Source organism: Thunnus thynnus, chromosome 20 (genome assembly GCF_963924715.1).
Source record: "Thunnus thynnus chromosome 20, fThuThy2.1, whole genome shotgun sequence".
Classification (NCBI taxonomy): Eukaryota; Metazoa; Chordata; class Actinopteri; order Scombriformes; family Scombridae; genus Thunnus; species Thunnus thynnus.
The window spans coordinates 27,913,638-27,941,443 of NC_089536.1; the positions used below are offsets into that span (position 1 = coordinate 27,913,638).

General features: G+C 38.7%; 1 protein-coding gene across 2 annotated transcripts in view; it reads left to right on the forward strand.

The window, feature by feature from the left end:
* The window catches only part of rbfox3a (RNA binding fox-1 homolog 3a), a 147,874-nt gene that overhangs the window by 90,249 nt on the left and 29,819 nt on the right, over positions 1-27,806 (forward strand). The window contains exon 7 of one of the 2 annotated variants that reach the window (XM_067575749.1): positions 4,505-4,567. In XM_067575749.1, coding sequence (XP_067431850.1) covers positions 4,505-4,567 — 63 coding nt within the window. The remainder of the gene's footprint in view (positions 1-4,504; positions 4,568-27,806) is intronic. The other variant, XM_067575750.1, reaches the window with a different exon arrangement.

Here is a 27,806-nt window from a genome sequence, read left to right on the forward strand (position 1 = left end):
CTGCCAACTGAGCTTGCACTATGAATGGAGAGGAAACCAAAAGCTACAAGTCCAAGCCAGGTGGCAGATTCTGCCTTCATACAAAGAGTTCACTGTTCAAAAAGAGTTCACTTGATTAATGAAATCAATATTTGTCAAAGAGGGTGTCCGTTTGGTTTGAAATATCATGCAAATAGCAAAGTGCAAGTTTTTCATACTTGTGTTGAAAGAGTAAAAGGTAAAAGGTAAAAGGGAGTGCTAGAGAAAGGAAAATTTGAGGTGGAGAGGGGGATTTAAAGCAGGAGCAGGAGGATGAGCGAATGGGTAAATGAATAGAGCCAACAAAAAAGAGCCAGGAGTCATTGGTAAAGAAGGGGAGATGGACCTTTAGGGTGTGTTTCTCTCGCAAACGCTCATTCATGTGGATTGAATGATAGAGTGGTGGTTGGAGGGAGAGAGGTAGAGAATGACAGAGTAAATGACGATGAAAAGTATAAAAAAGGAAAGAGGAGGAGGGGATGGATGAACAAGGGAGGGAATTAAATGGCCAGACATGTCAGCACCTCTTTCACATACACACCTTCATCCTGAGGGTGCAGAGAAAGAGTAAATGAGCCCTGAAGGGTTTTCCATTCGTCACTGTCATCAGGCCCCACCAACACAAACACACACAAACACACAGACATATTCCACCCAACTCATCTTTCTCTCTCTCTTAGTTCTTTTGAATCCTCTTGATTGTCTTCAGTGGTGGTTCAGCAGATTATTCCCATACACAAAATACCTGGTGCCAAGTTCAAAGTATTGACACATAAACAAAAGTATCAAAAACAAGTGTCAAAATCATATTAAAAATAAGAAGACTACACATAAAGTATAATCATTCTCTATAAAGGTTTGTTAACAAAACAGCAAAAGACGATTCAAGATATTACATCATTGTCTCACAACAAAATTGCGATTTCATCTCCAATCAGGAGCAAAATCATCTTTAAATATAAAAAATAAAAATAGTACCAAATATACATTTATCAAATGACAGAAGATAATTTTATTTGTCTTAATTTAAACTTGAAAATTGTTGAGGATGAAGCCCTCATTTACAATGACGTTGAGCAAGAAAGAAGACAGTCAATTAAAACAAACTTTGCTTTGTGGTGTGATCCAGGTTGATGGTGCAAAGAAGACAAAAGCAGTTCTTCCCAGCTCTGTATGAACATGAGGGACATGGAGCATAAGTCAGTCATAAGTCAGTCATTAGTCCTAGTGTAATGTGGTCCAGTGGACCAAACTAGCATGGAAGTAATGTAAGAAGGCAGCTTTCCAATAAGGCCCTTTTAAATAAACAAATATATATGCAAATCCCACCTCTCACAGAGAGAGGACCACCCAATCTTTTTGTACAGGATGCAATGATAAATGTTATATAAGCATCACCAGTATTGAACCTGAGTGCAGAATGGTAGACAGCATCAAGGGGCTTTAAAATCGCAGCCGAAGCATGCCTGTACAAGATGTCACCATAGTCTAAAACTGATTAAAAAAACTTGCAATGCAGCAGGAAGCAGGATTTATTCCTAAAGAAAAAGCCAATCTTGTGCCTTAGTTGACTCACCAAATTTGATTGTGTTTCTTCTCATCAATCCAAATGCCAAGGTATTTGTATACCATGACTCTTTCAGTAGTGGTGCTACTTTTAGTTGTGATGATGTGGTTATCCAAATTAATATTTTTGGCTCTAGTGAAAAACAATTGGACAGGCAAAAAAACATAAAATTGTCTGCGTTAACTTAAGAATTTTTAGTGCAACCTCTAAATCAGCAAAACAGTGCTGGAGAGATAGTACAGCAGACTGTACAGTGTCCACAGTGCAATACAAAATAGTATCATAAACATAAAGATTAATATTATATCCAGTTATAGCAGGAACAAAATCATTTATATAAAGTCTAATCAGAACAGGATTTAACAGATCCTATTGCTACACACTGAGATAACTCTGGAACCAATTACATGCAACTTCATCAAAAACAATATTATGAAGCATGATCAACTGTATCAAATGCTTTAGAAAGGTCAATTAAAAACCTGCACAGTGTTTCTTATTATCCAAAGTTGAAATGATGTCATTTAAAACAAGAGCGGCAGTAGTAAAAGTGCTGTGCTTTTCTCTAAAAACAAATTGGTGAGTACTTAAAATACAATGTGCTGAAATAAATGATTTAAGTTGGTCATTTACCAGAGATTCTAGTATTTTTGCCAGGCATGGTAATATAGAGATAGGCCTATACTTGTTAAGCATAGCCATTTCACTGCTTTTGTGTAAAGGAGTCGCATAATTTAATAATTTCACATAATTGCCTGAGAGTCAAGAGAAGTAGGTAGAGGGGGTCCTGTATAAGTTTCTCCAAAGAGGTTGCCAGCAGCTAAAGAATGTTTATTAAAAGCAACACAAGTCTCTCTTTGATCTGATATTGAGCATTCATCAGCTGAAGTGAGAGGAGGAAATGAGAGTGAAGACTTACAGCTCAGAGAATTCACTACCTTCCAAAATTTTGACGGATTTGAATAGGAATTTGAAGCAAATAATAATTAGCTTTAGCTCTCCTTATTGTGGCTGTGCATTTATTTCTAAGGCGCCTGAAGGTAAGCCAGTGACAAGACTTACATTACGCCTGACAAGAGCCCAGGCTTTATTTCTCTCTTTCAGCAAGGATGAGATTTCAGCTGAGAACCAGGGACTTCACCTATTCTGCACCCTATATTTTTAAAGGGTGCATGCCTATTGACCCCAGAGTTAAAAGACTTACAAAAGTGGTCAAGACCTAAATCAACATCAGGGATTTTAACAGTATCATGAAAGTCACTCTCATAAAGATCAGACAGGAAGGCTTGTTCAACAAAATATTTAAAATTCCTACTAATCACCATGCGAGGGCATTGTTTTTTTTTCTTTGTATTTCTAATATCGGACAATGATCACTAAAATCAAGCTCAAATACTCCTGAATGAGTAATTTTGTCATTTCTATTTGTTAAAATGAAATCAGTTAAAGTTGACTTAGAGAAGTCATAAGTTTGGCCTGGTAGGATCAGTAATTAGCTGTGAGAGTTTAAAGTTTTCACAAACTCCTTTTAGATAATCAGAGGCAGAGCTCAGCCAGTTTAAATTAAAATCACCTAAAATGATCATCTCCGCATTTATGTAAGGAGCTAAAAGACCAGCTACATCATCAATAGCTGAGGAGGAAGCAGAAGGAGGTCTGTACACTGCAACCACAGTGATTGAATTATGTGCAATATTTACACTCAGAGCCAAAAACGATCAACTGTGACTGAATTAAGAACAGTGCAGGTAAAAGAGGCTCTTGTGTAAATGGCCACACCACCTCCCCTTGAGTTTCTGTCCATTCTATTAAAGGTTGTACTCATCCATTGCAACCTCAGAGTCACTCACAAGGCATTTTAACCATGTTTCAGATAAAATGATAACATCAGGATTTGTTTCAGTTGATCCAGTTTTTCATGTTGAAGCACATTTAAGTGAATGAAACCTAAATCTTTTCTATTCTTAAAGCCTAAAGGACTAAGAAAAGGGTGTGAAGCAGACTCAGACATTGGGATATTTGCAGGTGGTGGGGATGATAGAGTGGAAACAGCAGGGATTGAAGAAGTGGTTTTAACTATGATGAAATTGTTTAAGTGTGGACTGTGAGTAGATTTTGGTTTTGCACACTGCTTTTCAGTAATCCTAACAGAAATGAATGAATTGTAATACCTTAAGATATACATTTCAAGATATAAATATCAAAATGTTGTAGTAGATGAATGTAGTGAATTGAAATATAAATATGGTAATAACAATAGATACGGAAGTATGGAATAATGTAAACTTTTAAGTATCGCAATTTTCACTGCTGGTGACCAGAGCAGCTACTTAACATAATGTACACATAATTTAATTTTGCATCGGCATATGCAGAAAATCAAACTGCACATATCTAATGCATAACAGACCAACCAATGACTAGGGCACCAACAGCAACCTGGTGGCTAATAAGTTGTCTCTTTTTCTCAGAGACATCCACACTTGACAGTTGCATATGAAATTATTTGTATGTGTGTGATTTTCTAATGAATATCCAACAGACTAGACATTGCACCCAACAGTGCAATGTTAACTCTTTTGAATGATAGATGGAACTCTGTTTTATGGAAAGATACATGATATAATCAGCCAGCAAAGGTGTTGCATGATCCTACTAAAACACAGACATGTTCAGATTGAACATGTTGATGCAACATACTGAACATATGCAGTACAACTCCTCATTTGATGGACAAATATAGCAGTGAGGGGGATATTCTATTAGTTTCTATTTTAAAGGAGAAAAGATAATAGTTTAGGGATTCTGTAGAGAGGGTTTGTTTTTGAACTCCAGACAGATTCAAGTTCATGCAGCAATGCTAACTGCTATTCACCCTGTTCTGAGTGTGTGTGTGTGTGTGTGTGTGTGTGTGTGTCTCCTGTGCAGGCTGGAAGCTGAATCCAGTGGTTGGAGCAGTATATGGTCCTGAGTTTTATGCAGGTAAAGAATCACACCGCTCTGAAAAGCAAAATACATTGAAGAACATAAAGAATCTTTATTTATACTGCTCAGTCTTCGTATCCATTCTTCTTTTTTCATCTTTTTTCCCTTCTCTTTGTTTTCCCTCCATGTAATGAGTGAAAGACATAATGTTTGAGCATCCACATTGGATTGAATCAACCCTGAAATACACAGAGGACAGATTTACATGTATCTGTATGTGCATGCCTGGCTACACCAATGTATTTGTGTGTGTGTGTGTGTGTGTGTGTGTGTGTGTGTGTGTGTGTGTGTGTGTGTGTGTGTGTGTGTGCGTGCGTGTGTGTGTGCGTGTCGTGGCAGCTTGGTTTCATTTGGTAGAAGTGCTGAGACTGTCTGTGCTCTATAACTGCTCCTCTTTTTGTTCATTAGTCTGAAATCTGTTCATTCCCAGACAGCTTTACAGCACTCCTCTAAATAACTGCTCTGACAGAGAGGCCATCCATCTCTTTTATTTCTCCTTCACTCTCTCTCTTTCTTCCTGCTTTTCTGCCTCTGTCCTTCCACCCCATCACCTATCCCTCAATCCACCAACCCAACCAAGCAGCAACCTCAGATGACCTCACCCAAACCCTGTATCACAGTGTCCTATGCTCCACTGCCTGTGGATCTATCCTGTATGTGTGTATTGTGGTGTATGTTTATGTAGAGATACATACAGACATGTCTTTACAGGTACATACAAGTGTTTGAAATTAACTTTTTGACTCACCTGCCAAGGGGACTGGTAGAGGAAAAAATCCACCAGCCAAGCATATTTTTTTCCCAGCCAAAATAAAAAAATTGCCTTTTTGTGTCACATATACATTAGTTTCAGTACATTTCATTGAGATAATAAAGTATTGCCAACTGCAAAATGTGGGCAGATTTTCCGCTTGGTAAAACTAGGAGACCTCAAGACAGTCTGTGGCTGGCGCTCCTTTGCTTCAGACGGTCTCAAATGCTCTTACAGTTTCACAGCACTGTTTAGACGCATGTAAAATACAGTGCGTTTACACTGTATAGAGACACATTTGAGTATTTTCCACCGAACCATCATGACAGATATTTTATTACATGACTATTTTGGTACAAACATTTACCCACCAGTGTGGCAGATAGAGATTTACTCACCGAACATAAAATCTACCCGCATTTTGCACTTGGAGGGTCTTAATTTCGGACCACGGTGCATATTGAACAAAAACTGCTCCCCCTGTTTAACGGCACATACACACATTAGTGTTACTCTAACTAGTCTAACACTAGTTCAACTTTTAATTACATTCATTCTTTGTCCTTCGAACCCTAAACAAACTGAACAAGTAGTCCTTAAAAAGTAATAATCTAGACTAAACTTTCATTCTTTCTGTTATCATTTGTATCTTCGTTTGTTCTTTCTTTCATTCTTGCATTTTCTTTCTGTCTGTTCGGTCTTTCTTTCTTTCTTTCTTCCATTCTTTCTTTCAGTAATGGGCACAGTCCTATCACTTATAATAACAATTGCTCTGAAAGACTCAAATGCTTCTCTGAACATTTTGCTTCACACACCTAAGGCATTATAATAATAATTATTATTATTCACACAGCAAAACATTTCAATTAATCAAACAGGAATATGTTCAACAATATTAGTTCTAAGGGTAATTTTTATATCTGTTTTTCATATCCTTAGTTTTGCATTTGTCCACATTCACTGTGGGTTGGCACTGAGGTTTTGCACTGGCAAGGTAGCAGGGTGGGTCCATAGCTGGCGGCACAAGGGGTACTGGGGGCAATTAGGATTTTGTGCCCCCCCCCCCCCAAAATTCAGACTGACAGCTTGCCCACCCACATTTCAGATTCATGAAAACTTTCTCTTATGTGACTGAGTGACAGAGTTTTCATGAATCTAATATGGTTGGCAAGCTATCAGTCTGTCAGTCAGCAGATTGACAGCATGCCCACTCTATCAGATTCATGAAAACTTCCTCTCTTACTGTATGTGACTGAAGTTAGGCTACATCGCATACACGCTGTCACAACGCAGCTCTGTGTAGCTAGCAGCTAGATGAAAGTTGGAAACTATGGCTAAGCAGCTATCTTTGAGCTGCTTAGCCGTAAAAAAAAATTAAAAAACACATCCAGAGGATAAAGCATGTTTGGACTAGGCTGTGCCTAAAGTGAAGTTGCAGCAGTATGGTTGTGAGACGTTTGTTGGCTCTAAAGGACCCATTCAGTAAAAAAAAGAATAGAATTACCATAGTTTTAAAATTTTTTCCATATGTTTTCATGTTTGAAAAAACCCAAATGAACACTGTAAGAGGACTACCTGATTACTATGTCAACAGAATTCTGGCCCCCCGTGGCATGTTATGATTGCAGTTTCTGTGAGGAAGTTCAATTTGTGTTTGTAACTACTCTCGTAAGAAGTGTTATGCAGTGTTGGATTTGTTATTACAGTGGAAACTGCCAATAGTGATCACAGTTACAGTGATCAACCCTTTATATGGATCAAAAAGCTTAGGACAGCATCATTCCAATACATATGCTGTTTAAATAATTCACTTATAGTAATCAGGTAGTCCTCTTACAGTGTTCATTTGGGTCTTTTCATACATGACAACATATGGAAAAAAATGTAAAACTACGGTAATTCTATTCTTTTTTTACTGTACTCCCATGATATGATACATGTTTGATATGCATCTGTTGCCTCACGATAACCCGTCTGCTTTTAGCTGGTGACCTGAGGCTGGTGTTGTGTGCACATTGAAATCATGACAGGAAAAAGAAAGTACTTTTCTCTCAATGAAAACAGCCAACCAGATGCAGCAGTGAAACAACAGCCAGCATTTAAACAGCTGTACTGTATTTTGAAACAGTCAGTAAAATTCAGTAAATAGCGAAGCTGCCCATTTCATTACTTTATATTCATGTAATAAATATGCAAATGTCAATGAGAAATAAAGAAAAAATAAAAAACAAATGGTTATAGTAATCATCTGCTTAATCAATGCTCATCAATTAGACCTGGACAGATGTGATCACTATAAGCGGTTTCCACTTTATTGTGTTACTTCTTTTTTGTATAGATAGCTATTCATCTGGCTCATTTATGTTACACTACAAAAAAAAAAAGTCCAATCTATGACCGTGTAAAAAGGAGTGCCCACCTGTGACAACCCTGTGCCCCCCTGCTGATAATTGTCTGGCGCCTGCTTTGGGTGGATCATCAAGAACTTTTGATATAAGCAGAAGTTGAGTTATTGGAGTCAGTTTACTACAAAGTTTTCTAAAACTCAGTTTTGTAACACCTGTTACAAAGGACATGTAAATAAATAAATATAATATTATAACCATCAGTTGCAAGTTTACAGACCAATTATTAACCATTAACAAAGTGTTACAAACTATGAAACGTTAATGTTTATAGATGTTTTACAGATGGTTTCGTTAAGGTTTACAATTCATTTGGTAATCATCAACAAATACTTAATAAAGCATATAAAATTATATATATAAAGTTATAATGTGTGCAACAATAAACTTGTGAACAAGTCTGTTTGCTAATGTTATTAGAATGTAATTGTTATCATCACTTATCAGCTATGATACAATATACAATTTATAAACTAATTATATATTATATAAACTAATGATAAAATAACTTTTAGTAAACATTATTAATTATCACTTTATTGTTTGTTAACAGTAAAATAACTATTAACTAATGTTTGATTTAATATCAATTTACCATTTATTAATATAGTGTGTATAATAAAGTGTCACCCAATATTGTATAACCAGCCCTGGTCCTCAAGTATTAGAAAACACGCATTCACACATACTCACTCTGGTTTGCTAATTTATAGGATGTTAATGAGTGGAGTTGTCTTAAATGCACCACTAAAGTTTGCCATGCCTAAACAGCTTCCTTTTCTCCCAGGAGGACGGATGGATGGATGGAGAGGAAAGAGGGCCAATCAGCCATGCCTATTATCTGTTTGCATTTTCCTTTTTGTTCATACTGTCTTCTTCTCATTACATGAATATTTCTTGTGGCTCAGGGCTACCGGCATTCAGCATAGACACACATACACACAGTGCAATTTATATGCAAGCCTCCACCCTGCTTTTTGCACTTTCTGCATTCTTCTAGCCATTCCTAATTCTCTCTTTCTCCTGTCTCTCTCTTCGATCCTCTCACCTCCACCGTTTGAAAAGTGAAAAATTTCCACCTGTAAACGAAAGTGCATGGGATTGGTGTTTCCTGGAATAATTATGACTACATTTAATCTAGTTTGGAGCAAGAGCAAAGCAGGATGTAAAGCAAGTAAGGACGATTAATCACCTTTATCAGACAGCACCCATCAGCTGAATTGGCCTCCATAAATCCTGGCCAGCTGACAGTGCACTCCATCTCCATTGCTGGGCTCGGCTACAGGTTTATTGTGCACAAATCCCATTCAAAAGAATGACAGATGATCTCCACATACATACACACATGCTCACAATTTAATGAATACCCATATGTAGGTACACATGCAAGAATGTAAGCCTAGATGTGCATTCTCTCTGGTATATTCACGCTCAGATATGCACCAAAACAACCAGACACTCATAGTTACACACAGCTACACTCTCACAGACACACACATATACTATAAATTCTCAAATAAAAGCTGGACCTCCACAAGGTTGAGATGCCCTGCTGTCCCTCAGAGCCCTGGATTTCAGCAATGTAAAATGATAAAAATGGCCTCAGACACAAATTATTACAAAATAAATAGGACACACATTTTAGTGCATCTCAACTAACCTAATTTCTTGGCCTTCTGTACATGTGACAAGGCTTCTAATATTTTTTTTTTACAAGAAAACATGTTAATGATAAACACTTCACAGGGAAAGTATCACTGTGTTACTCGTTATTTGTAGCGGTGAATCCTTGTATCCAAACAAATGGATGTTAAAAAACTTAATTATTGACTGGATTATGTTGGCGATGATTTTGCAACAATGTAAAGTGATACCTTTGTTTACCCTGCAAAATTCATTGGGAGGTGGTTAGAGCGGAGGGTGGGTACAAAAGACTTTGACCCTGCAGATGGTTCAAGGTGAGGGAAAGATTGTGAAAGATTGTGGTTTCAATTAAATGTTGAATAAGTAAAACAATAACACTTTACTTTAAGTCCCCCTGTTTAGCATTTATAAGCAGTATATAAATATTTAATAATACAACTACATTATAGTGTGCTGTAAACCTTTATAGTATGTTACAAACCATTTTGTAAATATTTATATCTTCTTATAAATGCTGAACAGAGAGATTTATAGGGTTTTTCCATTGGCACTTTTGGCAGCACCGAGTCAAACCATGCCGTGTTCATTTGCGTTTCCATTACCAGTTTAAACACAGCTACTTACCTATTACTTGTGCTGAGTCGTGCCCAAGTTGGACTATCTCCGGAATGGGGCCAATGCACGCCCAACCTGCCTCCAAGCAGGTTGCGGTGACATATCGCCAATCGCGGCCAACCCGTGATGACCCCCCTTCTCCTGCTTCTCCCCCCCAAAGAGAGGCGCCACTTACAGTATGTCTGTGCTGGAGACCAGAAAGAAAGCTGTTTTTAAAAGTCTTTGTGTGTTCAGCTCTGAGTACTTTTGTAGCTTCTAACTGAAACTCTGTGGTTTGAAGTTTAGTTTCCCTGCTGTGTTTCTGTTTGTACTCTCAGATATCTGCTTTATTTGCTTTATTTTATTTGACTTGACTTGTATTCACAGACTGTCTAGTTCTCCTCATAAGTAGTAAACTCACAGCAACTTTCTTTAAAATAACACTGCTAGATTTAACCTCATTAACTTTTCACTTGTTTGAAAGAAAAGATCCAACTGGTCAAGGCAGATGGCTGCTGCTTGAGGTGTCTTCCTGTTAAAGAGGAGTTATGATTTCTTGATTGCTTTCAGTCGTAATGGAGCTGCTTCATATTCCACTGACAAACTAATGGAAGGCTTTTATTGTGAAGAACTTTGTGAAAGAAAATTGAATAGTAGGTTATCATTTTATAAATCTTTTGTATATATGTTACAAATGTTTTCAAACTAAGGAGTCAATGTTTGTTATCAGCTGAATGTGATGTAATGTCATTGTCATTTTGGGGATACATGTTGGTGAAGAAATCCTACTCCTAGGCTAGTTGAACTCTTGAACCTGTTTCTATCTGAGGGTTGCTTGCTGACCTCTGGGGTTAGCTAGAGATATCTTTGTCTTAAGCCTGCTGTTTTAGAGACCATACTTGTTTGTAAGAAGGTGTAACGGTTTGTGGAAGTGTCCATTTAGGGACCAGACTGTTTTTAGCTTTGCTTCTGGAGAGGTATAAAGCTGTCTAGTTTGAGTTCACAATCTTTAGAGAAAGGGCTGGCTTTAGGGAAAGGGCCAGCTGAACAACATGCTTTCTCTCCAAAAATACAAGATTGTATTTTTGTTTGCGTGTGGACATTTGTATAATTGTTACTGATGATGTGATGGATTGTACAGTGTTTACAACTGCTTCAACAAGTAACAATGTTTAATGCTTTCTTTATGTCTCCATGTGCCCTCTTTCTCGAGAGAAAATTTCCCATTACAACTTATAGGAGAGAAATGTGTTTATCCACTGTTTTACATCCGCGACTTTGACCACTGGACACAGCCATGATATAAAGCCTGCTGCATGCTTTTCAACTCAAGACAAGTTCATCATCAGTTAAAGACACACCTTCAAGCAGGTAGCCCTGTTGTAATGGAGATGCAAATCCCTGCCGTGCTGGGCTGATGTGCTGAGTCAAACCAAGTCAAGCCAAGCCATCACATGTGTTTGGAACAGGCCTATTAAAGTGTTAACAATACAAAAACAACACTGGCTCTTCATAAGGTACATGGACATCAAAAACGTATCAAATCTATACAATTTTGCAATACAAAAACTTTTTAAATTTTTTTTTAAAAAGGAGCGTTCTTGCAACTCCTTGGGAAACAGAAAGTATCTAACTATGTTTCCCAACAAAACATCTGGGCAACATTAAGTTCCTTTGAAATATATTTGCTGTAGCAATATAGTACAATATCAATGTAATTTCTATGAGACAGGGTTGGTCCATTAACTTTCTGTTTCTCTTTATTAAGCTGCTTTAATGATACTCAAATTGCAGCCATTTCATAATAAAACATTTCAGTGAAGTCACATGCATATGAACTGTTAGAAAGGTGTATAATGCATCAGTTCACAAAACAAGGAAGCTTAGGATTACGTTACAATAAAGTATTAAATATTCCATGGGAATTCCTAAATAAAGGCCAGTCTTAAGTAAAGGCTGTATAAATAAGTGCATACACGTGTGCGCGCGCACACACACACACACACACACACACATTATTGGATTTCATGGGTGCATTTTGCTATTAAATCAAGAAATTATTATATTAATTAATAATTTATTTTTATTTATTTATGAGTTTACTTGCCAGGGACGATGCAAAAAATTATTGTAACAGGTTAAAATAAAACAGATGTATTGCATATAGGACTTCTAGCCAAGGCTAATTTGTGACCCCTGTCCCTGGTTAGGCTTTCTCATTGACATTCTCAATAACAACAGTATTTACATCATATAACAATCAATTTACATGTGTTGCGGATGTGTGTGTATGTTCCCTAATTCATGGCAATGATGTGTTTTCTGTGCATAGTACTTATAGGTACGTGTGTCCATGTACATACATGCATAGTCTGTATCAGTATGCATGTATGTTTGTTTATCTGCACGTATCTGTTCCTCTATCTGTGTGTACATGTCCATGTGCATGTGTCTGGCACAAGCGCATGATCATTGATCAATGATCACAGGTTTGGTTTTGTTTCAGCCAGTGTTTCACCTTTTCATTAAACATTTTCAGATCAGTTTGTATTTTTATTTCTATTGGTAGGGCGTTCCAAAAATATATCCCTGTTACTGAAAAAGATGACTGATAGAAAGTAGTTTTGGACAGAGTACAGCTGGAGCAAGATTATTCAAACATTTAAAAATCAGGAGTACCACCCAGGAACCAGGACCAATAACCAAACAATAAGGTAGTTCCATTCACAAAATAGTTCAATTAGGAGAGATAATATCTGGGATATCAGCATCCCCAAGTGAAAAGTAAAGGTTTAAGTCCAAGCTCTGAGTCTCTCAATCAGCCACTTATCACAATAAACATGCACAATAATGACAAAAGACTTCTCTTTAGAGCTATAACAGTGTTTATTAATCTCCACAAGAATCAACAAATCTTTCAATTAACAAACCCTATACTACAAACTAATACTAATCAAACGGCACACATAAAACAGCAGCTATGTATGGTCATGTCATGTCAAAAGCATGTGTGTGTGGAGTGTGTTTGTGGGTGTATGTGTGTGTATGTGTATTCGTGTGTACGAGATTCAAGATGGCTGATGTGACTTTGGAAGGAAGTCACATCACGTGAGAACCAACTGGCAGATGTGACTGCGGTGTTCCAGTTAAACAATTGCAAGATGGTGCCAATCGGTGGTCAGATATGCACACTACTACATACTAGCGGTGCCATCCTTAGTTCCTCGAGGCTGACGGCGGCTGGTTTCTCAGTGGGGCAGCGAAGAAACTCAGGGTAGTCAACTCATTTGGTAGACAGCGGGGCATAGAAGTTATCCGCGTCTCTGTGAAGAAATCTTTTCTTCCCTCTGCAGGGTTAGGGTTAGGTGAGAGTGCTGAGTTGCAAACAGCGGTTTCTCACGGATCCGATAGTTGTGTTCAGGTGAACACGGGTCAACCGTGACATCCTCTGGCGTTGGAGCATCTCTGCCAATGAGAGACGAGAGTTTGGAGTTTCCTGGATTTAACACCAAGGTGTGAACTGAGCCAAGCATGATGGGAGATGGAGTCTGCGAGAGCAGCATTTTGGCACTGCTCTTTTGTTTCGGGGGTTAAAGGACATAGGAAGCCTCATGGTCAGGTTTCAGAGTTTACATGTAGGCCTGCCTTTGTCTGACCACATGGTTGAGGCCCAACAACATCACATGCTGAAGCTTGGTCTAAGGGGTAAACTCTGATGAGAATGGAGATCAGACTTCCTCTGATGTTTTTTGATCAGTTTGCATAGTAGCCTTGGCCTATGTGGAGTGGAGAGACAGAAAGAGGATTTTTGTGTCTATGTGTATGTTTGGGTAAAATAGACTGTGGGCATGAAGGACAATAAGGGAAATGTGATACAGATTGATTGACTATGTCCTAGATTGAGTATATGCAAAGCAGAACAATGTGTGTGTGTCTGTGCGTGTGTGTGTATGTGTGTGTGTATCTGATGTGAGTTAGTGTATGCAGAGCTTGGCAGCACAGCTTTCCAAAACAACAGAACACAACAAATAAGATTAAAATGCAAAATACAGGCAGGGAAGTAACAAGGCAAGCGGCTCAAAGTTTCTTAACATATGTGTAAGGGTGACATTAGATGGACTCTTTTCACATGGGCACACTGTCATTGGTGTATTGGTGCAGCTGTTGACACCACCTTTTGTAATTCAGTCTGCAACCAGTGAATTTTCATAGGTTTACAGGTTTACCACTGTAGCCATGCTGCTAAACATTAGCACCCGTCATTTGTGTTGTGGCTTCAGCGTGTGTGTGTGTATGCAATGAAACATAGAAGTGACTAAGATGATAAACCAATTAGAAAATAAAAATTACACATATAGACACTTGCAGCATTTCCCCACTGTTGGTTCTGCTACAGAATTATGAACACCACTGCTAAAGTTTCACACAATCAATAATCTCAATGGGCTACTAATGATTTTCACTCGCACAATGTGTGAGACCACGCACACCCTATGTTACCATGGAATTTTTTGAGTAATTGACTAGTGCATCAAATCCACCCTCTCCTCTTTGGTGGAAATCTGAAAATAAAAAGCTGACAGTGACAAAGTTGTGTTTTTGTCTTTTAATGAAAAACCTTGCAAGGGATCAGCATACAGTCACAACAGAATGTAATTGCAGACTGGTGTCAGTTACAAAGTGTATATGCATTTTATAGACAAGGAGTGAGGGAGGCAATGTGTGGTACAGTGCCAGGTGTCATCAAAGCTGTCAGCCTGTCGAGAGGAACATATTGCATGTTCAAAGCAAAGCTACTCCCTACACTGTACAAGACAAAAACAAGAAAACGAATAATGGGCATACGGGCTTGGTGGCTACATGTCCAAGGTTATACAGTGTGAGTTCATCCAAAATGCACAGTATGAAATGTAGGCAGAGAATAAAGTGTGTTTTTTCTAATACACCTCATTCTTCAAAGGACATCTACGTGAAAGGTACTGTTATAAGAGTAGCGTAGCTACCATAAAGAATAGGGCAGTGCATGATGTGTGTGCGTAGTGAGTGTGTGGTTGAGCAAGTGCAGAGAGCGAGTGCCAGAAAAGTGATGGGGAATGCAAGCAGAGCAGAGGAAAAGGTTAGCAGTAAGTTATCAGTCTGGCAGTAAATGTACAGAATAGGCTACAGTGTATCAGTTAATAAATGCTGCAGCTTCTTAAGACAAAGAAAAGACTTATCTGTTGCTTCCCCAACTGCTGGAAAAGTTAAGGGGTTTAGCCTCGAAGTTAGTGACAATGGGTTAGCGTCACCTGACCAGGCTCACTGAAGGTGGACTGACCTTTAAAGTGGACTAGCCATTCTCATTTTAGAATCTCAGCTGCTCCTAAACAGAGAAGTGCTCGTCCAAGATGGCTGCTGAGGACATGAGTGGTTTGTTGGGCTCCACTCAAATCCTCCTTATTCTAACACTCTCTCTGTCACTACTTGGTATCTTGACCTACATCTCTCAGGAAGTTTTTAACACTGCCCAGGATGACTCCAAGCATGAGAGAATCTTTCAACTGAAGCTGTTTGATCGAGGGAAAGTTTGCATGCTGTTCACCTGTTGTTTGCTCCTACTGGTTCCTCTTGGACACACCCTAAAATGGCTAGTAACCTATGTTGATCAAACAAAACTTTACTCATTTGGAAATGGATATCTTGCCCTATACTCCATCTGCTCACCAAAGGGACTGATTAAAAATAAGAAAACAAAAACTGCTACACAACTCTCAACACAGTATGGCATGTGGCATTTGTCAAGAATCCTACTGGTCCTACTACTACTAGCTGGTGATATACATCTCGATCCCGGACCACCAGTGATTGAACAAACAGTCAGGTTCACCCCAGCACAAGTGCCCAATATCTGAATGGTGGAGGATCTGATCTCGCAGGGCAGGCAATGTGCTACAGAGGCGACAGCATTGGAAGCTGTGATTGGTGCGTTTGGAGATGAGCTACAGCACCTGTTTATGACAAGGCAGGATCTGAGTCAGAATCTGGCAGCGTTGTCTGATAGCAGTCATCAGAAGACACATGGACCAGATTGCTCTCATGCAACCCAGTGCAACCTGACTGGTGAGTCTGTTCAATTTGACACACACAAACTGTCTGAACTGCAGGCCGGGGCTGGGTGTGGCGCAGGAACTGCTGAGACACTCCAAGAAACGGGATCAGGGAAAACTGAGCGCCATGCAGCCCAAAAACAAAAACAGCCTCTGTTTTTCCAGACTGTTAATCATGCCATAGTGTTATGGGACTTAAAATCTAAACCCAAAGGCATTCTTGGCAGACATTTAAATCAGATTCATACTCTACTGTCTGATTCAAACCTGGACTATCTTTGCTTAACCAAAACCTGTCTCCACAGAAATGTGGCAGCGAATATGATAGACATTCCTGGTTATGTATGCTATAGAAAGGATAGACATATAGGTAGGGGTGGGGGGATGTTAATTTTTTATCAACGAGAAGTACAAATGCAGAGAAATAGAACTGAACACCACTCTTGAGTGTTTAGCCCTAAATGTGATTCTTTCACCTCAAATGAATTTTAATGTTTTTGTTCTGTATAACCCACCATCACACCGTTTCTATTTTCATGATGAACTACAAGATATGATGAAAAGTTTTGATCCTCACATAGAAACAAAATTATATGGTGATTGATTGGACAAAAATAATAAATTGAATTCAATTCAGTTTCATCTATATAATGCCAAATCATAACAAAAGTTATCTCAGGGCACTTTTCATATAGAGTAAGTCTAGACTGTACTCTTCAATTTACAGAGACCCAACAATTCCCACATTAGAAAGCGATTGGCGATAGCAGCAAGGAAAAACTCCCCTTTAACAAGAAGAAACCTCAAGCAGAACCGGGCTCTAGATGGGCAGCCATCTGCCTTGACCAGTTGGGTTGAGAGAGAAAGAGGGAGGGAGGGGGGGGGACGACACAGGGAAGCATAACAACAACAATACTAACAACAACAATAACAATAATATAGATGACTAGCAATAATAATAGCAATAATGGCCGGAGAAGGCGTCAAGGCTGGACCACGCTGTCATCCCTTGGACTAGGGAGTTTCCTGTGAGACGAGAAAGCACAAAAACCCTGAGGAAAAAGTCAAGTTAGTTACATGCATAAATGGTACATGAATGCATATAGATTGAGAGGAGGAGGAGAAGCGAGGAGCTCAGTGCATCACAGGAAGCAGTCTAGACCTATAGCAGCATAACTAAGGGCTGATCCAAGGCAAGCCTGGCTGGCCCTAACTATAAGCTTTATCAAAAAGGAAAGTTTTAAGCTTACTCTTAAACGTAGAGAGGGTGTCTGCCCCCCGGACGGAATCTGGAGGATGGTTCCATAGGAGGGGGGCCTGATAGATGATGATAGCTGAAGGCTCTGCCTCCCATTCTACTTTTGGAGACTGTAGGAACCACAAGTAAGCCTGCATTCTGGGAGTGTAGTGTTGGCAGGAGTGTTTAGTGGGGTAAAAGGGTACTACAGGCTCTTTAAGATATGATGGTGCCTGACCATTAAGGGCTTTGTAGGTGAGGTGAAGGATTTTAAATTTCACAGGAAACCAGTGCAGCAAAACTAAAATGGGAGAAATATGATCTCTTTTTCTAGTTTTTGTCAGTACACGTGCAGCTGCATTCTGGACCAGCTGGAGAGTCTTTAGATACTTGTTAAGACAGCCTGATAATAAGGAATTGCAATAATCCAGTCTAGAAGTAACAAATGTGTGGACTAGTTTTTCTGCATGTTTTTGAGACATGATGTGCCTGATTTTCGCAATATTACGTAAGTGAGAAAAGGCAGTCCTTGAAATTTGTTTTATGTGGGAGTTAAAGGACATATCCTGATCAAAGATAACTCCCAGATTCCTTATTATGGTTCTAGAGGCCAGGGTAATGCCATCTATATCATTAGATAATGTGTTTCTAAGGGGTTTGGGGCTAAGCACAATAACTTCAGTTTTATCTGAGTTTAGTAGTAGAAAATTGCAGGTCATCCAGGTCTTTATGTCCTTAAGGCATGCTTGGAGTTTCTTTAGCTAATTGGTTTCATCTGGCTTCATTGATAAATATAATTGTGTATCATCTGCATAGCAATGTAAATTTATGGAGTGTTTCCAAAAAATATTACCTAAAGGAAGCATATATAAGGTCAATAGCATTGGTCCAAGCACAGAACCTTGTGGAACTCTGTGACTAACTTTTGCGTGTGTAGAGGATTCATCTTTAACATGTACAAACTGAAATCAATCTGATAAATAGGACATAAACCAGCTTAATGCAGTTCCTTTAATGCCAATTAAATGTTCCAGTCTCTATAATAGGATGTGATGGTCAGTTGTGTCAAATGCGGCACTAACATCTCACAAGACAAATACAGAGAGAAATCCTTTGTCCAATGCAGATCATTTGTAACTTTCACTAATACTGTCTCTGTGCTATGATGCACTCTAAATCCTGACTGAAAATCCTCAAATAAACTATTGTTATGTAGAAAGTCACACAACTGATTGGTGACTGCTTTCTCAAGGATCTTAGAGAGAAAAGGAAGGTTAGATATCTATATTTGGCTAAAGTACCAGATCAAGAGTAGGCTTCTTAAGAAGAGGTTTAATAACAGTTACTTTAGAGGACTGTGCTACATAGCCTGTTACCAAAGACATATTCATCATATCCAGTAAAGAAGTGCTTACTAAGGGTAAGACTTCCTTTAGCAGCCTAGTTGGTATAGGGTCTGATTCAGATTGGTGGTTTAGATGAAGAAGTTGTTGAAGTTAGTTCAGGAGGGTCAATAGGATAAAAACAGTCTAAATATATATCAGCTTTTACAGCTGTTTCCAAGGTTCCTGTGTTAAGAAACTGGAAATAAGTGGTTCCAAGGTTCCTGTGTTAACGAACTGGAAATAAATGGTACATCCATCACAGATAAAGCCACCGTGGCGCATGAGTTTCATACAGTCAGTAGAGGAACTGACATAAAATTTTGATACCCCAACTATAACTAATAACCCAGAAGCTATAGAATCACCAGATTCTTTTCTTATCCAAGAGGTCAATGAAGCAAAAATTGCAGAAATTATTAAGAAATTATCAGATTCTAAGGCCAAAGACATTTATAATTTGGACACTTGTTTCATTAAGAAATATAGCTATGTATTAATAAGACTTGTGACTCCTCTCATCAACTTATCAATTAGGACCAGCAAATTCAAAAATAACTGGAAAAAGGCAGTCATCACACCAGTCTTCAAAGCAGGGGATCATGATCTGATATGCAACTATATCCCTATTTCTATTCTTCCTGTCCTGTCAAAGGTACTTGAGAAGGTCGTGGCAGCACTGCTAATTGACCATCTAGAAACCAATCAGCTCCTTCATCCACAACAGTTTGGTTTTAGACCAAAATGTTCCACAGAAACTGCAAATTGTTATTTCATTGAAAATGTAAAGCGTTCCTTGGACGGGGGTAATATCATGGGGGCAGTGTTTCTTAACCTGATAAAGCCATTTGACACTCTCAACCATCACACTCTCCTTTCTAAGCTGTCTACATTCAATTTTTCAAAACAAGTAGTTGATTGGTTTCAGTCATATCTTCAAACTAGAGAGCAGTGTGTGAAAGTTGACCAAGTCATCCCTTAAAACTACAGAATGGACATTCCCTAAGTTGCAATCCTGGGTCCACTGCTTTTCAGTCTGTTTATAAACAACATGCCTACAAGTTTCCCAGAGGCCAGCTGCCAGCTTTATGAAGATGACGCAGTCATATATGCACCAGCCAAGTCACCTAGCAAGGCAGCAGAGATCCTGACTGCATACTTGGATGTTGTCCATCAATGGCTGCAACATAATCATCTTGTCTTGAATTTTAAAAAAACAGTTTCTATGTGATTCTCCATTAGAAATCAGGGCTCACTTGAAAATTTTAAAATCAAGTTACGGCATGAAGACGGAGGTCAGTGATTTCAAGTTTTTTGGAATTATCTTAGATCCACAGCTCAAATTTGATATACACGTAAAGAAGATTTCAAAAACAGTAAAGACCAACCTTAATTGTTTCAAATTAATCAGGCACTACATATCAACTCAAGCATCTCAGTTATTTATGCACACTATGATTTTCTCTCATTTTTCATATCGTATGACAGTATGGACTCAAGCATCACCATCCACAATCAGAGACCTCACATCCTTATACAATCAGACACTGAATATAATGGACAAAAAGCCAGTCTGGTGGCATCACTGTCACATACTGAAAAAATACAATCTACTTAGTTTTGAGAGCTTTACTCATTTTTGTTTTCTCAAATTAGTTTTCAAATGCATCAACAGTTTATCCCCCGAGCCTCTTTCCAGATATATCCAAAGACGTGACAGTAACAGGGTAACTAGGAGTATGGTGAATAGCAACTGTAAAATACCACATTGTAGATCTAAATTTGGACAATCAGCCTTCTCTATAAAGGGCTGTCAACTCTGGAACTCATTACCAACTGAAATCAAATGAATTCCAGTTGCAAAATATTTCACAACAAAGGTTAAGTGCTGCCTAACAGCAAAGCAGAGCTGTAATCATTTTTAGCTAATTTTATTGTATTGTTAATTTTTCTTTTTTTTCTCTTTCAAACTGTACATCACAATCAATGTATTTCAGTATGTGTATTTTATTTTAGTGCACTGTGGTTTTATGATGATGAAAAGATCAATAGTGGCCCCATTTATCAATTCAGTTTGAATGTAAATACTATGTAATATGTGATATTGCTTTGTGACTCCTGTGAGACAGGTAATTGCTGTCTACACTCCCTCCCTCCCTGATAGTCTGTCCTAACCTCTTCATTCATCTCATTATCTACGTTGTTATTCTGTGCTTAGTCCACATAGTCCAGCATACTAGATTGCTAGTTTTCTTTCTGAAATGGTAGATATAGTGGCGAGGTAGCATCAGTGGGTTACCTATTGCTGCCCTCTTTACTTAGCTTTGAGCTTAGCCGAGCCTACTAGCTTAGCCTCCAGCCATCCACATTTAACGCAGCCTCGCTATAACAATGATGTGTGCTAACTGTTCCGCCGTAGATGGGGTGTCTCTACAAGAGTGACATGTTTCCACAGTAGGAACTTTCCCCTGGGACTGAACCTTTTGAGGAACTCGGTTCCCCTACCTGCCTCTCTACTGGAGGAACTAAAAGTCGTAGGGAGATAATTTTACCCCCCAAAAAGGGGTGGAGTTTGTAGGGCTAACCATCGCTGGTTGGTCAAACACAGACACATTGGCTGCTTCAACTTGTGTATCATTTCATTCATAAAACAAGGAAGTACTCTAATATGGATATCAGGACAAGGGGAGGACATTAGGCTTATTTGTTGTCGACTTCCTGACTCATTGTTGAAAAGACTGAGAGAAAAAGAGAGAGTGAGGTGAGAGCATTTTGTAATTCCTTATCGGTCTAATTAGCATGGCTACCTGGTTCCTTACATGCAGTGGAAACACAAACAGGATTGCACAACAGGGACTTTTAATTCCAAGTTTAGTTGCTGAGATTAGTTCCTCTTTTTCCAAAGTAGCCTACCTGGAACATTTGGTCAAAAAGGGGCTTTAGATGTCATGGGCACTCCAGGTAGCTGTAGCCCTGGGACAGCAGGCCTGCTAGTGATAGCACTAGCATAGCTTCGTCAGCAGATGTGGCAAAATTTATCCCTGTTTGGCAACAAAGGAAGGCTCGTAAGAGCAAGCAACCAGTTGTGAGGCCTGGTCTGCACTCAGGCCCGGACTGACAATTGGGAGCACCAGGACTTTTCCCGGTGGACTGGCCTGCTAATTGGCCCAGTAGGCCCACCGCAGGCCACAGAAAATTTTTTTTGACCCTGAATGCAACACTGCCCTGTGCACTGTGCCAGCCAGGCACGGTAGTAGTAGAGAGCGAGTCAAGAGACAGAGAGAGAGAGTAGTTGGCAGTTACACGTTTTGTTTAGCAGCAAGTGCATTTAGAGTGGCTAAATGACTTAGCAGGAGCAGAGAGGGAAAGAGAGAAACAAAGAAAGGCAAATAAATATTCTAGCTAGCTAACGTTTGCTACCTAGCTAATGTAGCTAATGTCACCGATGCGTCATCATCGTCCCCTCTCAATGTTAAAGCAGCCAAGCAACTGGACAATCAATAAAAGTGGTAGTTCCCTTTCTGATTTCCTCAAAAACAATGATGGCATAATTGGCATATCTAGTCTAGTTAATGTGGTCTATATTATTTGAAAATTCATTCATTTTGATGAAAATTTCCATCAGCGAGTTCATACTTTGAGCTCATGATTGAAAATTATTGAGACAACACAATGTCTTCTGTCACACTATTCAGGCTACTGGAATTTGTTGAAACTTAAAGCTCTATGTTATTTAATGTTTGTATTGGTTAAAGGGCTATTTTAACCTATGATGGGTAGTGTGTATCAGTAAACTGAGTAGGGTATTGTGCTCTTGCTCTGTTCTTTGAATAGGTGAAGAGAGTCGTTAACTGTATTATATTGGTACATTAAAAGATACGGTGTGCTGTGCTATTGCTTTTTTCTTTTTGAAGGTGGAGAGAGTAGCATTGGTGTCACAGTAGTACAGAAGTCCACTACTTCAGAGCAACCTGCAGGTACAAGACATGTTAGAAAAATCAAATGTATACAGTTTAGGGTAATTCTATGGAAAAAATGGTTTTAAACAGGTGTACTCAAACTTCTGATTGGTGAATATCAGTAAACTGAATAAGGTATTGTGCTCTTGCTCTGTTCTTTTAATAGGTGGAGAGAGTGCTTAGCTGTATTATAATGGTACATTAAAGATATGGCATGCTCTTGCTTTTTTTTCTTTTTGAAGGTGGAGAGATTAGCATTGGTGCCACAGTAGTATAGTAATGTTGTCTCCCTCCTTAATGATATGTACCTTTGGTTTTATTTGAGGTTCCTAACAGTATATTGTAATAAGCAGTTGTTGGCTCATTAGTTTGTTATTCACATGCACTAAAATTCACCAGAATGCAGGAAATCAAGTCTTAAAAAGTGGGCTGACTGCAGCTATATTTCACGCTATATTTCCCAACCTGAATGATTTTCCCAGTCCGGCCCTGTCTGCACTCACCTCTCCTGACTGCAAACAGGTTTTCAACCTTTGCCAGCCCTGTTGGTAGTCCTGTAGGACGTCAGTGTGACTCAGTGAGGCTGGTCCATAGAGACAGAGGAGGTTACTCCTCCTCTTTTTTTTGAGAGAGGGAGATCAAGAGGGAGATCAAAATTTAAAAAAGAATATCTGGTTGAAATAAACTATTACCAAATCTCAGTATTATTTATAAAATATTTTTTCTCTCTTCTTTGGAAAAAATCCATTATTGAAATTCTGGCTAAAATGCTTCAACAGTGACACCTGCAGGGCAGGAGGAGAAAGAGCAGTGTGTGTGAAGCGGTGGTGGGGGGCAGTGAGGGAGAGTGGTGGGAGTGGGGGGCAGAGGAGGACCATGGGTGTATAAAGAGAACTGGATACAGGAAGAGCACTAGGCTTTGAAGCAAATTTGACATAGCAGCCAAACTATGTAATTACAACGTCACGTGATGCACACTGGCCCAAAAAGACTTTTTCCCATAGACTTACATTGTGAAAGAGACATCTGTAAATCAGCAGATTTTGAGCATCACAACCCCCGTGAGATGACTTATCATCATCATCACTATCAGAATTAAGTCCAAGCAAGCTCACTAGCAGCTTTCACTGGCCGAGTCGGCTACTTACGGTTTAGCCCTCTGGCTAACTTGAATGGGGATAAAACAATGTTGTTTCGAAATGTGATCAGACCGAATGGATCAAATTCTGATAGTGAGACAAGTCATTTCGCAGGGGTTGAAATGCTCAAAAAAATGTATCCACTGATTTACGGACGTCTCTTTCACAATGTAAGTCTATGGAAAAAAGTCTTTTCGGGCCCAATAGCGTCACATGACGTTGTAATTACACAGTTTGGCCGCTATGTCAATTGGCGTCACAGCCTGGTGCTGTTCCTGGAGGCTTGGCGCCACTGAGCACCTTTCATAGGAATGAAGGGGCCCCGCCTCCGACGCTGTATCCAGTTCTCTTTATACATCCATCAGGAGGACGGGTGCCTGCAGGTGTCTGCTCAGAGCGGGATCTCTCACATCGATTTAATGTACTTCATTTTTTTCATGCTAATCTATGATTGGCCAAGACACGTAAAATGATGCTCCAAGGGAGGACATCCTCCCTAACCAATCAACAACCAGAATGCAATATTGACATCACGTTGGTCCAATGATAGTTTCCAAATTTCATCTTCACTTCTCTCCACTGTAAGGCAGAGTAACAGCAGTAGATAGCGAGAAGTAGATAGCTCCTTGTGTTAGCCAATGCAACAGTTGGCTTGTTGTAGCAGCCCTGAAGGACTCTTCATACATCCATGGAAGGACTGTTAAGGACTGTTGTTAAGTTAACGGGAGAATGGATCTGGACTGGGCAGCGCAGCAACGGCAGGAGGCTGGAGAGAGAAGCAACCGGAGAAACAACCAGGAGAGTTAGCTTGTTTGTCATTGTTGCTAATGATATCAGACTGGTTAACTGGTTAGCCACAAAGTTCTGTTTACTAACAAACAAGATGACCAACAGCCACAAATGGACGTTATGACATGAATACTTCATCTCCATGATTGAAAGAAGGCGACATCAGATAACGTGAGTCAGATACAGCTTCTCTCTTTCTGTCTCTTTGGTCACCAATTTCATCTCTGATGGTTAAATGTCTTTCTGTGTGGCTGTTTTGTGAATTTATCTCCTTAACAAGAATGCAGCAGAGATCATATAATGTTCTGTAGATAGTTTGCTTGTTGAAGTTACAGTGAGCTGTCTGGACTCACTCATTCATTTAGAATTGATCCAGTTTTTAATTGAGTCGTTGTTCAGTCACCTGTTGATATTGTGTGATTAGTGAATGAGTGTGCAAGAGGTCTGGCTGCTTGTTGTGACAATTTCTTCAGTTCCTTTCTAAGTTGAGTCATATATATTGAGTAATGAGCTTAAAGTAACTAGAATAACAAGTGTTAACACACTTTGTAGACTATATTTTGTATGTCATGCATATAGATAAGAGTGTGTAAGTCATGTTTTTGATACATGCATTAATACTTTTTGATGTGAACCCACACTTTTAGATCTGTGAATGTTTTTAGTGTTCAGTCTTTCTTGTATTCAGTACTGATCTGAACCTGTATCACATTATAAGTTTTGTAGTACTTTATGTATTTCTGTATACTAAGAAAATACATAAGAAAAACATGTAAATCATGTGATATGTTGTCTGTTTTTGATTAACATAAATCTGTTGTCACAATAGAACAATTCTATAAATTTGAATTTCACTTTGTTGGTAAAATGACACATTCAGAACCACTGCACAGCTAAAATGTGCACTTCTTTGTTTAGAAACAATATGTATATGCTAAATGTCTTTGAAGAAGCAGCCTTTTCACCACTTAGGGGTTTTTGTTTTTGGAGGCAAATTCTTTTATTGGCATATAAAATTGCCCCCCACCCCTCCGATTTCATCAGGTGGGACAATGATATAGTTTGATGCGGTTTGTTGTAAGATTCCATGTTGGTTTTCCTCCTGTCCTCCCCGATTTTTTGAGTCACCAGCTGCCACTGCTCTACACCCATTACTGAAATACTTAAACTTTTATTGCACCTCATTCTGCTACTCCAGTTGATGTCATCATTGTCAGATTTTAGGATATCTGCTCTCTGAAAAGCAATGTAATTCACTCAAATGTTTCGCAACCCCAGTGTTGTAATGTTGTATGTAGGTTTATGATTTTCAGAGGATCTATTTAAAGCCCAATTAGTTACACACACCGTGTGCTCTGTCATTGTTCTCAAATTGAAGAAATGTGGTGCATTTAACACAGTGAGGCCTCAACACACACACACACACACACACACACACATACACATACACACACAGCCAAGACACACATAAGATAATCACATATTACTTAATCACACATACAAAAAGCACTTTAATAACACATTTTCATAAATATACTATATTTACTCTTATCATAAGTGACTCCAGCTATTATCACACACATGCCCAGATTACAAGATAAGGTGTGTATGTGGTTATGCAGCCTTCAAGTGCACTCTGTTTATTACTTTATGCATGTGTGTATCAGTGGATGTAGTTGTTTGTTTTATGGGCCTGCTGGCTGTCAGACAAAGGTCCTGCCATGATTCATGGGTTATTACAACACCGCTGTAGCATGCACAAGCCATTGCTCATCATCAGATTGCATTCATATACGTCACACCAACAACAACGTACACATGTCCTCATGCTCACTCATGCATATACACACATACACACACACACACAAAAATGAGTATATGTATGTCTGATATTAAGCGAAAGAGGGAGGGTGTGGGCAACTTGGGGGAAATTGATCTTTTTCCCAGAATATATCACCAATGGACTGTTTGCCAACTGTGTGGCATATTAATGCTGTTGTCTGACTAGTTAGAGTACACAGAGGCACAAACAGCAGTGTGTGGAGGCTCTCCATCACCCTACAGAGAAAGAAAGAAACAGATGGATTTCTTTTCTGTCTTTGAGCACTTACAGTGGAGCATATTGTGTTTTTCACTGTGGCTGCAGACAGTAGGTGTAGTCAACCATAACTTGGGCCTCTCTGAGGTTTATAGGTGCTTGGGATATGTTACAGTATATTTGCTGTTTAATAGTAGGCCTATGCTTTTCAAGGCATCGGTATCTGCCTGAGTGGTGACTTAAACAGGCGATCAGTGTAAAAGGTTCTACATAATATTCACTTTACTTGGCTTTTATGATACATATATTGTATGGTCTAGACACTTTAAGGAAGTTTGAACTTGAGTCTTTCTAAGTAAAAATATCTGATAATGCTTTATTTTAACCCTCCCTATATAGCATTCATAAAACTATTGTAAACAATTAATACATTGTTTATATAAAATAATGTTTTCATGTAGTTGGAAGTTATATAAGTTGATGAATACTTGATAACATATTTGTAATTATATATAACGATATGTCTTTGGTCATTTTAAACACATCTATAAACCGTTTGAACCCTGCTGTACATGTGTACAAACAGTTCATATGCTTCAATGCTTTATAACACATTGTAAAATTGTTTTAAGTCAATATATAAATATATTTTATATATAATTGTCAATCCTATCCTACAAAAGATTTGTAGCCCACATGTGCATAATCACTTCTGTTTATTATGTGGTATATAATCTTTCATTTCTGTATTCATTTGAGCAATTCAAACCTAAATTGAGCATGTGTATTCATTTAGCCATACATCTATTCATTTTTCTGTTTTTAGAAAAGCAAAGTACTTTGCTGATTTGTCTCCCTCCTGTACAATTAATTACTTTCCAAGAATGTTGGAAATTGATTTATACAACAAAATCAGTGTGTATTTTCTCCTGAGTGTGCTGTATATTAAGAACCAATAAGCAGGTTTACTGAGTTATCTGGATAACTTTGTTAAGTAAAACCTGGAACCTCAATAAGACTGGAACATGGGCTCATGTTATCAGGCCTGCTCTGAGGATGACTCAGCCAAGTAATAAATACTTAGAGTTTGTTAAAGTGAAGTGTGCTCTTTGTACGCTTTAATGATTCTGACAAATGCTGAGCAAATGTTAACTAGACTAACTATTTTTACTGAGCATGAATGTGCATCCTATATAGAACTCTCTGAATTAT